This window comes from Cervus elaphus, chromosome 32 (assembly GCF_910594005.1).
Source record: "Cervus elaphus chromosome 32, mCerEla1.1, whole genome shotgun sequence".
Classification (NCBI taxonomy): domain Eukaryota; kingdom Metazoa; phylum Chordata; class Mammalia; order Artiodactyla; family Cervidae; genus Cervus; species Cervus elaphus.
Window position 1 is genome coordinate 34,070,804 of NC_057846.1, and position 12,276 is coordinate 34,083,079.

At 39.1% G+C, this 12,276-nt stretch overlaps 1 protein-coding gene across 1 annotated transcript in view; it reads right to left on the reverse strand.

Annotated features, from left to right (window-relative positions):
* Window positions 1-1,126: 1,126 nt before the first annotated feature.
* GSR (glutathione-disulfide reductase) overlaps window positions 1,127-12,276 on the reverse strand; it is a 42,212-nt gene continuing 31,062 nt past the window's right edge. Inside the window, exons 8-13 of the mRNA XM_043893429.1 lie at window positions 12,063-12,149; window positions 10,394-10,552; window positions 7,543-7,654; window positions 5,346-5,477; window positions 4,385-4,518; window positions 1,127-2,078 (exon numbers count right to left, since the gene is read on the reverse strand). Coding sequence (XP_043749364.1) covers window positions 1,929-2,078; window positions 4,385-4,518; window positions 5,346-5,477; window positions 7,543-7,654; window positions 10,394-10,552; window positions 12,063-12,149 — 774 coding nt within the window. The 3' untranslated portion in view covers window positions 1,127-1,928. The remainder of the gene's footprint in view (window positions 2,079-4,384; window positions 4,519-5,345; window positions 5,478-7,542; window positions 7,655-10,393; window positions 10,553-12,062; window positions 12,150-12,276) is intronic.

Genomic DNA, 12,276 nt, shown 5'->3' on the forward strand with positions numbered 1-12,276 from the left:
TGAACTTTATCATTTCCCACATATACATGGTCATCTCTGCCCCACTGTACCTCCCACATCCTTTGACCTCCTCCACAATCCCAAATTCCAAATCCTACACACCTCTTTCTTTGTCTTCCCAGCAAACTGCTGGTTTCTGCTTCCTCTGAACTTGTATCCTTCCACCTCTCCAAAGCCTCACTAGGATGGCACTGTCCCTTTTCCCCACAAGAGTACAAATTTGTGTCTACTGTCCCAATTAATTAGGAGTGCCCCTCCCACTCCCCAAAGTGTCCCATTCTAGTCAATAAATTATACGGTCACTCCATGCTTAACACGCTGCTTTGAATCCCAGTTATTTGTGTAGAATTCTCCCTCTTATGCTAGACTATTTGGTCACTTTAAGAAACCAAGTACTACAGCTTTCCTCCCTACTGAGCACCTACACCACGCCGCCTCGTGTCTCTGAGCCTTCACTGGCAACCTGGGTGATCAGCTTGCAGGCTAGACTGAGCTGAGCACTAACGAGAAAGAAGGCTAACACTTGGAAAAGGTTACTTCCAGGCTGGTTTACTCTGCAACCAGAAAAAAGGCAGTGTAGCGGGCTCCCGAGATAAAAGGAAACCCACCAGGTCAGCAGAGCCCAGGACTGCAGGCCACGACCTTTTGGCTGGTGGAGGAGATAGGCAGTGATTATGTCAGTTCAGGTCCAGGTTTTTAGACCCTGTTTTCTCGACATGACAGATATATAACCTGGTTATTAGTGACAGTTTTCTTTTGTTGAGACTGGACCTACCTAATCTGTCAGTGCAGCGGCAACCTGGCCATGGCTAACCAGAAAGACATTCAGTAAAAGCTTAATGACAGAAGTCAGTAGCACTAAATCACTATGGAAAGCCATGGAAAAATGTAACCAGCTTACCTAACCTAGCTGGTAAAGGCTAATGGAAATAAAATGCTAAAAACTTATGATTTCTCAACCATTATATTCACTAAATGTTTCTATTATGTCTCTGGTCTTATAAAAGCAAAATCTCTTTTCTCCCCCATAAGGCCTTAACCCTACTTAACGTGGCTCACTTTGGCCATCTGACCCTTCAATCTGAAATATTCTTAGAAAATGAACTGTTACCCATTAACTCATAACAAATTTTATAAGAAGAAAAGACTGTGATTTTATTTTCAGATTTTTGGAAATAGTTTTCAAAAAAAATAAAGTGACAAGAACACATACAAAAATTGCAACCATTCATTGAACTATGAGCTCTTAGCAGAGGAAAGGACTTTTGAAGTATTTGAGTCCCTCTCCTTCTGAAAGCCAGGATCACTTCTCAAATGCCCCTCACGCAAGCAGCCTCCTCAAACCTTTCCCAAATTTGATGAACTTCATCTCTTAAAAGTTAACAGGAATCATTTTAAATCATTTAGAACAAAAGGAAGAATAAAATACAGGAGGCATGCCTCTTAAGTTATATGTTTTTAGAGAAAACTCACATCCTTGAAACAGCTTTGCAATATGCAGAGCACAGTACTGGCTTCATAGAAAACGAAATGACTCTGTACTCGCATTCTTTAAACGTGAAGAGCAGCTGTCATCTTCCTCTATAAAAATTAGCAAGCAATATTCATTCAGGTACATTTGTTTAACTGTACTTCATATAGTTTTATACTTGGGATGAAGCTAAAACAAAACACAAAAACCAGCCAGCCCAGAGCTATTAATAAAACAAACAGTAATTACTGAGAGATGTGCCCAAGTGAAAAATCAATCCTGAATACCAAAACAAGTTTCTAATTACATAAATAAGCTGACTGAAAATTTCCACACCTGGAAGATTCTGATTACGATAAAGAAATACGTAAAATGGGAACAGTAAGTAAACGTGATGATTTGGTTCCTTTCTGAAGGTCTACTGGTCCAGCTGCCAGCCATATAAGTCTCTGGGTTCTCAACGAAGTGTGACCAGTTCTTCTGAAGAGGTAGGATGAATAGCAACCGTGTTGTCAAAGTCAGATTTTGTTGCTCCCATTTTCACTGCGACTGCAAAACCCTGCAGCATTTCATCACATCCAATTCCCTGCATGTGGATTCCAACCACCTGCAAAAGAAAAGAAAAAAATTTTGTACCTCCACAATTCCATGAGCCAATTCCTTGTGATAAATCTCCTTCTACGTGCGTGTGCACACGCACACACATATTTGTACACTAATGATTTTTTTTATTAGTCATGAGAGATACCTAGTATTTACAAGCCTCTAAAGAAACTTACATCTCTAATCCTGATATAGCATAAAGCAGCCTACATGGCCCTGCATAATTCTGCCCCAACCTCCCTCCACTGCCCACCTCACTCAGCTCTCCCAAAGGCTCTCCGCTTTCCAGCCTCACCAGCTTTCCTCCCAGCCTGAGTATTCACCACGCTCTCTGCTGATGGAACACAGGCTGTTCCCTCTGTCTGGACACTCTTTCCTCCCCTCTCGAGTGTTGAAGTCCTTTCATTCTTCAGACGGCTACACCTGCCTTTCTGACCAAGTTAAACCATCCATCATGTGAGCACTCAGCCCCAGTATTACTCCATCACGGTTCTATCACAACTGCAAAGTTGTATTACTTGGGGACTGGACAATTACAGTCCGTCTTTCCCTGCAGACACTGATCTCTAGATGGAGGGGACCCTGTCCACTTTTGCTTTCCACTCTATCCATCTGGCCTAGCACAGAGATAGCTCTTAGAGGCACTCAACCCACACGTGCTGGCTGACTGCACAGATGACCATCGAGAGGCATTTGTTTCAAATCACACTTTCCAATGAGGTTTATAAATATATTTAAAAACTAGTTAATATTCATCTAAATATATTTAAAAATTAGTTAATGTTCATCTCCAGCAAATATTTTTAGGGTAAGTAGTTTGCTGAAAGACAAAGTTAGAGAATATAAAGTTTCACCACAAAAATATTGTGCTTCAAAACAAATCAGGAATATACTTAGTATAACTGAACAGTACACTTAAAGATGGTTAAGATGCAAATTTTATGTTACATATACATATTTTTAACAGTTGAGAAAAACTATATCTCAATGTAAGACAAAGAAATCCCAAATCATATACTGTATATATTCAACATGGCTAAATTTTTAGATACTGTGATCTAAACTGAATTCACAAACAGCTTCTGGTGATGGCATGAGTCTTAAGCTATTTCTGTTCATATCCCAGTTCTTAGCCTTTAGCTCACTATCAGGTAATGTTACCAAATGAATGAATGATAAATGGTATAAAGAAATAACGGGTATGAAGAGGTAAGTAAGGACCTCACTGTTTCAATAACTAGACATCTCACGCTACTGAGAACATTCAGGGAAAGAAACAGCAACTTTTATTTTGCTGCCAAACTACTTACTTCTCTTCATACTGATTCTCTGCCTCTGTTAACTGTCAGTGACATTGATTTTTATAAGCCAGGGCCTGTCTTGTGGCTTTCAGTTTAAGGGACACTGATTCAGATACAAACTATGTCCTTTTTAATAAGAAAAGTTGGAAACTACATCTGAATCTTCAGGTATCACTTCTCACAGAGCCATGTTCCCAAGGCATATTGCTAAGTTCTACCTTAATATTTAACTCAATTTATAGAAAAGCCCAATAAGCTGACCTAATATCAAAACAAAACCCATTTTTAAAGTTATTAAAAAAAAAAACAAAACACAAAACACCAAACTGTTCAACTTCAAACCAAAATCACAATGAAATACCACTTCACATCAATTAGGATGGTTACAATTAAAAAAAAAACACAATAACAAGTGTTGGTGAAGGTAAAGAGGACCTGCAACCCTTGTATGTTGCTAAAGGGAACATAATACGGTGCAGTCACTTTGGAAAACAGTTTGGCAGTTCCTCAAAACGTTAAACCATAAAAGATAATTGATTATCTCAGAACATTTTACTAAATAAACTTCTTCCTCACTGATTGGTTACGTTAAATCTAAACTTCTTACATTAAATTCTTGCATTTACCAATACTTCTGAGTTGCCTATCTGTTCTGGCCTATTGGTCAATGACATCCTTTTCCCCTTATGTTTTTCTTTTTTGGGTCAAACCATGTAGCTTGCGGGATCTTAGTTCTGCAACCAGACTCCAACAGTGAAAGAGCCAAGTCTTAACTATTGGACTGCTAGGGAATTCCTCTCCACCTTACATTTTCAAAGCAGTGGAACCTTCTTTCTATGTGAAATATTATGAATAACTCCAATATAGAGAGACAGATAAAAGTGCGACTGTGCTGGCTGAACCAGAAAAAGCTTAATGATTGGGTCTCTTCCCTTCCTACCTGACGAAAACACCCCCCACCCCTGCCAATCTTGAAGACACTCTTTAGCTTACTGGACTTGGCCCATACCTTTTCCTCTTTGTTGGCACAAACCATTTTCATCACACATTTTGTTTTCCTTCTGGTAACTGCATGATACATTGGTGTAAAGGTGGTAGAATAAGTCTTCACATTTTCTTTTCCATATTTATAAATGGCTTCATCTGTAAGGCAGGGGGGAAAAAGCACCTATCAGAAACTGAAACAATTCCACTGAGCAGTCAGAGAGATGGCCAGAAATACATAACCTGAATCAAGTCATGAAGGAAAATTACTCTAAATGACAAGGAAGGACATTCTACAACATAAATGTCAATATCATGAAAGACAAAAGACAGGCTAAGGAATTCTGTCTCTTGACTAAAGGAAACCAAAGAGGTCTGAAAACTAAATATACTGTACTATTCTAGAATAAATCCAAGACTTGGGGGAAAATGATAAATATAAAATTATTTGAGGTAATTGGTGAAATTTGAGTAAGGTCTAAAGTTTAGATAATATTGCATGTATTTAAATATTCTCATTTGAAACTGCTCTGTAAGGCAACGGCCTTGTTCTTAGGAAATAGACACTGAAGTATGTGTGTGCAAACAGCGAGAAAATGATAAAGCAAAAACATGATCGGCAGACAGGAGTCCTCTGGTGTTTCTGCAACTCTTCTTTAAATTTGAAATTAGTTCAAACTAAAAAGCTTTAAAAAGTCAAGACAGATAAAATGGAGTGGGGAAAAGGAATTATACTTTCAAAGTAGTAACAACTGGGGAAGAAACTGGAGATATGATAAGAAGCTAACTACTGTGCTGGCCCAAAAGTTCATTCAGGTGTTTCTGTAACATCTTATGGAAAAATGTGAATGAATTTTTTAACCAACCCAATAAAAAGAAATATAATTTGGGGAGCTGAGATAGATTTAGTCAGCTGATAGACACCTAGCTAAAGTTAGCAGAGGAGGGGAAGAAACCATAAATGACCTTTGTTTTTAGCCACCTACCTTCTGTGAGTCCCACTGTCCCAATAGGGGGGTGGCTGAAGACCACTGTGGGGATATTGTCATAGTCTAATTTGGAATCTTCTTTGCACTCAAAAAGTCTATGGGCAAGTTTTCGGCCAGCAGCAATCGCAACTACAAAGATATTTTAAAATCAGTGTTTAGCTTATTGTTCATTTTAACATAGCAGAATTGTTCTACTAATCATTTATTCATCTGGCTTAACACACAAGTTTAAGTTTTTCATCAACGCTCATTACAATATCCAGTTCAATGTAATAAAGACCTATCGATGCCTAAGTTAACAATCCAAAACAACTTGCTTATACGAATTCTACACATTCCATTACAATCCCCCCACATCCAAGAAACACATTTGCAAGTTCGCAAACATCAGGCAGTTACCTATTTTTTTAATTAAGCTTTTTATGTCATATGGGAATATAGCTTATTAAGGGCTTCCCTGATGGCTCAGATGGTAAAGAATTCACCCGCAATGCAGGAGACCTGAGTTCGATCCCTGGGTTGGAAAGATCCCCTGGAGAAGGGAATGCCTTCAGTATTCTTGCCTGGAGAATTCCATGGCCAGAGGAGTCTGGCAGGGGTTGCAAAGAGTTGGACACGACTGGGCAACTAAGCCCACATGATAGCTGATTATCAATGTTGTGACAGTTTCAGATGGACAGCAAAGGGACTGAGCCACACATATACATATACATGTACCCTATTCTCTTCCAGTGGCAGTTACCTCTTAATGAGGATGTTAGCTTTTTGATACAATATTTACGGAGCAAACCATCTCAAGCATCTATTTCAAGCATCTTCAGTTCTACTTTACAATCAGCTACTTCACAGGAATATCTTAAGTGTCTTTTAAAAATTATTTTTATTTCTTATTAAGTTTTTAAAAAGTTTACCTTCCTTAGCCTGTTTTTATTCCTAACAGTCTTTTAGAACCCATGCCTGAGTTCAATATAAGCACTGGTTTTTAATTTTATTGACTTCAAATTGACAAAAAGTTTTTTTCCAAAGTAAGGCATCAGTAGGATATCGAAGAAATTTTCTTCACTTCGACAAAACATTTGGCTGTTCAATTATGTTATGAAGTCTTTGAAACTTTGCTTGTTTTGCTTTTGTTGAGAGAGCTTCCTAAAGGCGGTGAAAGGCTTTGGGTGTGTGACCAAGAAGTTTCCATTGCGAGTAAGAACTGGGCCATTGTGGAAAGGCTGGTGAGGCCCCAGAGGGGACAGAATGAAGCTGATGCAGGGATGCTGCTAACAGAAGCGGGTAGAGAGCCTGAAGCAACACCAGTTAACTCAGGCAACAGGCTGAAGCGTGGGATTCAGGGGATGGGGATCAATCTTAGTTTTATCAAGACTAAATAGTCAGGGCAGGATATTGGGAGATTGGGATTAACATATACACACCGCTATATATAAAACAGAAGGCAGAAAAGGGGACGACAGAGGATGAGATGGTTGGATGGCATCACCGACTTGATGAACATGAGTTTGAGCAAGCTCTAGGGGTTGGTGATGGACAGGGAAGCCTGGCGTGCTGCAGTTCGTGGGGTTGCAAAGAGTTGGACACGACTGAGCAACTGAACTGAACTGAATATACTGTAAAGCACGGGGAACTGTTCTCAGTACTCTGTAATGACCTATATGGAAAAAGAATCTGAAAAAGAACGTATATATGTATAACTGGTTCACTTTGCTGTATACCTGAAACTAATACAAAACTGTAAATCACTTACACCCCAATAAAAATGTTTTAAAAGACTAAATAGTATGTAAGAAATATATAAGATTAAAATATATATTTTCTTATAAAAATATAAGAAAGCCACTCCAAATCACTACTTCCCAAGGCCACTTCCTTCCACGAACACAACTCAGATTCTAATTTCCAGCACTGTTCAGAGGGTGACTGTATTATCGGTACAAAAGTTTCAGTCTTCGCTAAGCATTTTTAAAATCTTTTAATAAAGAAAATTGAATACTACTAAAAGCATTCTCCAAGTAAAAATGGAACTTATTCAGAAAATGTCAGGTACCCAACCAACATCCATTTCAAAACATTTTTATCATAAAGGCACCCATCTTTTTAACTTTGCTTGAGCTGATTTGACTTTAGAAAGCGCAACAGTTTTCTATAACACACAGAGCCTCCCTTACCCCCCCAAAAGAAGAAACATTACCTGGAGTAAGAAGAGCTTTTCCACACACATCCCCAACTGCATAGACACCTTTTACGGTAGTATTCTGGAATTCATCTACTATGATGTGACCTTTGTCATCAGTTTGAATCCCCTAAAATTGTAAAGGGACGTCAGGTTAAGTATTTGGCCCATCTAAAAAAAAAAACAGCTGACATCTCTGGATCCGCCTCACTCCAGGGACCTCTTCAGCCTGAATCTCTAAGAAACCACAAGACTCAACCACAGGATGAAAAGCATCCTTGCAAGTTGGCAAGTTGGGTATCTTTCATTGGACTTAAAAGGTAAGTATTTTATCCACTTTTGAGGAGTTTTAACAGGATTTGCCTTTGCGTTGTACGATTCAGTGGGCCAGGCAAGCCTGAGAAGGAATCACTCAGCTGTCAGACATGGAAACTGGCATCCCTGTGGAGTCCATCTAAGACAGTGATTTTCAATTTTTCCCTTGGAAGCACTGCTCCTGAAGCATGCTAACTCATACATCAGACGGGCATAGCCTGAAGCAGTAATCAAAAGCAGATTTCGTTGAAGTTTACAGTTTTATCTTTAAAAACCCAAGCAAAATTTGTATTCTACTCTAAAACATATCAATGCTGCCTTTAACCAAATTTTTTTGCCTATACGTCAAGTTGAAATTTTGCTTTTGTATTCTACTCTAAAACATATCAATGCTGCCTTTAACCAAATTTTTTTGCCTATACGTCAAGTTGAATTTTTGCTCCAAAAAGATGTGTGATGCTCATCTTGTAGTTTTGCAGATCCCAGGTGTATATATCCCCAGATGAGAAGTAGAGAGGCAGCAGGCTTAGGGAGAAGGTAGTGTAGTGGTGAAGAGTACAGCCTTTGGAACATGGAGATCTGGGCTGAAGTTCCAGCTCTGCCACTTGACTATTGATAGTTATGAGACCTCCCATTTATCAACAAACACTTGCACTTCTAAATGAGGCATTAATGTAGTCACTGTGGATACAGTGGTAAATAATACAGACATCTCTATTCCCTGCAGAGTTTACAAGCCTGGTGGACAATTTCTTATCTCTGTGCCCCTGGGCTCCTCATCCTTACCCCTAAAACAGTTGTTGGCAAGAATAAAGTAGGTTAGTATAGCACAGAGAACTCTCCTCAATACACTGCAATGACCTATATGAGAAAAGACTCTAACATAAAGAGTGGATATATGTATACGTAAAACTGATTTACTTTTCTGTACAGCAGAAACTAATACAAAATTGTAAATCAACTCTACGCCAATAAAGTTTTTTTTAAAGATCAAAGGAGGCTAGTACCACGTTGCCAAGACTTATGCAAAGTAATCATTCAATTTGCAGTCTAAAAATATATCAACACTGAACTGAGGGAAAATTTTTGCCTCATTTTTTAAAAATTCAGCAAATACAGTTGAAAATTGGACTTGCAATGTTTAGGTCTGAACAATGGCACAACATCTCCTGAAAGGTGAAAAACTGAATGAATAGCTTCATTAATATAAACAGATTACAAATTTTACTAAGTTTCACTGAATAATAAGATTAAAATCAAGTAAAACATGTCCCTGGATATTTTATTCTTTTTAATTATAAAAAATGCCTTTTAGTGAAATGAAAAAGAGATGGAACTTAAAACAGATACTAATATTATAATATAAACCAAACTGTCACACACTACTCAAGAGGCTCCATCAAATACATAGTGAAAGTCACTCAGTCGTGTCTGACTCTTTGCCACCCCATATAAACCTCCACCAAATATATAAAATATTCTATTTTTACTAGAAGAGTATAGCATATCACAACAATTATCATTATCCTCACCATCAGCAGCAGCTGATTAACATTTGTTGAGTTCATATTATAGGCCAGCTTCTAGGCAAGTTACTTTGCATGCACTTCCTCATTTACTTTCTCTCTAACCCAATGTGACAAGTACTATTTTTATTTCCATATTTCTATGAAGCAGTTGAAACTTAAACAGTAGCTAAGAGACTTGCCTAAGGCCAAGAAACTGGTATAAGGTTCAAAATTGGGTCAAACACTGGGACCCACACCCCAGGCTACTGTACCAGACTGTCTTTTAAAACTTAAAAGGACACGTAAGAATGAAGGCACTGGTGGGTCAGCTTCGCAGGCGCACCCATCCCTGGGTGCCACAATGCCCCGGACAAGTCACACACCCATCTATCACGATGAGAGCCGCAGGCGGGAAGGGATAATTATCCGGCTTTAAGGAGACAGGTATCAGAGGACAAAGGAAATCTGTGAGGAGGAGGCTAGTCAGGAAATAGCAAGACAATGACCTGATCTAGAGTGAGGACACTAGAAATGGAAAAAACAAAAAACTTTTTAAAACTTTCAAGGCAGAAGCAATGGGACTTGATGACAAATTAGACACATGAAATGAAAAGAATCGAACAGAACCCACTCAAGTTTTGGGGGGTCTGGGACTGGATTAGGGGAAACCACAGGACTACCAACTGATTCAAGAATGTTTTAGGCAAGAAGGGAGGTCAAAAAGCTCAAACTTCTGGTTACAACGTAAGTATTAGGGATGCAGTGTACGATGACTATAGACAACACTGCTGTGAAGAGTGTATGTAAATTCTGAGTTCTCAACGTACACAGAAAAAATTTTTCCTTTTTTCTTTCCTACTTTCTTTTTATTGTATCTGTATGAGAAGATGGATGTGAGCTGACCCTTCTGTGGTAATCATTTCACAATACACGTAAATCAAATCATCATGCTGTATTCACTAAACTTACACAGGGATATACATCAACTATTTTTCAATAAAACTGGGGTGAGGGGAAGAAGGTCATAGGCAGACTAGGTCACTTACCAGTTTGTTTAAATTCAGGCCCCTGGAGTTTGGGTCCCGCCCAATGGCCCAGAGCAGGCAGTCAACATCTGTAATAGTGGTGAAGGTGGGTTCCCTACCAGGAATCGAAGTAACCATGCAGAGTTCCAGGCCCGAAGAAGTTTTTTTAACTTCCCTGACCTATCGGCAAATACAAGTTATTAACTGGGGGTGTGGGGAATGGGAAGGAAAGCAAATAAACAAGAAACTAGAATTCTTTTTTTTTTTTTTTTTTGAAACTAGAATTCTTAACATTTAAAAACTCTCCACTGAATCCTGCAAATGAGTCAGGATTCAGTGTGTGTGCTCAGTCATGTCTGACTCTTTGAGACCCCAAGGACTGTAGCTTGCCAGGCTCCTCTGTCTGTGGAATTTTCCAGGTAAGAATACTGGAGTGGGTTGCCATTTCCTTCTCTAGGGGATCTTCCTGACCCAGGGATCAAACCCGCATCTTCTGCTTGGCAGGCAGACTCTTTACCACTGAGTCACTTCTACTTCTGCCCAAAGGCCACCCACACTAGAACTCTCTGGAGCCAAGACAGTATCCTCAGTGACCCCAAATCAGACAGCCAGTGGCCAGAAATGTCAACTCATGCCAACACCCTAACACTTCAGCTTAAAAACAAAGTACTTTAAAGTGTACTTCAAAGCTGTGATAGAATTTTAAATCACAAATCTAAGCACAGTGATTTGTAGCTGGAGTTGGGGGAGGAAATGGGCTGTAGCAGCTTCATTAAGAATTTTCTAAACTGCACAATCCTTGCTTCTCCCAGGACACTCTTACCGATTGGGGAGGAGGGTAAGATTAGGTAAGGAGGGTGAAGGACATATAAAGTTTAGTGAGAGTCCGAAGGGGATTCTGATGTTGACTTTCACCACCAGTCCAGACTTCAGCATTTACAAAGCAACTTCAGATTTATTATTTTACTTATGATATGGCCTATGCTGAAAGGACAAAGCTTTGCAGGGGGGGAAATCATTTTTACAAGGCTCATACTCAGGGAAAAAAATATGACAAGTAGGTGATTCCCTGAGAATAAGATATATATATATATACACACACACATATATATATACACAGTCACTTTGTCATTGTTTTCATCTACAAAACTCAATGATATGCTTTCAAAAGAGATTCCATAATAATATTTCCTGAAAAAAAGTATAAACCTGAAAAATAAGGATGTTCAATGAAGACTTTGGTTTTTTAAAAACATTTATTATTTTATCTATCATATATTTATCTAGTTGTTCTGGGTCTTAACTTGCGGCATGCAGGATCTTCGATCTTTATTGCGGCATGTGGGACCTAACTCCCTGACCAGGGATCGAAAGCAGGCCCTCTCTACTGGGAGTGTAGTCTTAGCCACTGGACCATCACGGAGATCCCCAATGATGACTTGGAGCACAAAAATTATAGTTTTAGTTCCAACTAAAGTAAATTCAACTACCAGATTCCTAATCTTTTATACCTTAGACTTCATTAAAACATCGATGTGAAATACAGTTTCTTAGGATAAAGAAAAGACTTGGAAGCACTCTAGAAAGGAATAAACCGACTGGGGTAGATGTAATTTGTGTTGATGAAACTAGTGGGGTGCAGGACAGATAGACGACCAGGGTGGCAAGCTCGCCCAGGGCTCAGCCGTACCTGGGAGTACTTCAGCACCTCAATGCCAGCATTCTCCAGCTCTTCAGTACAGTTGGAACTGATTATCGAATCAAAAGTTCTAAGCACCTGTGTACAGAGGCAGCCGAGGGATGGGTGGCAGGAAAGAATAAAACTTGATTAAGGATAACGCTACAAACCTGGGAGGAAATTTCAGTATCAATCCCCCTCTTTCTTCTTCATTCATGGCCACACT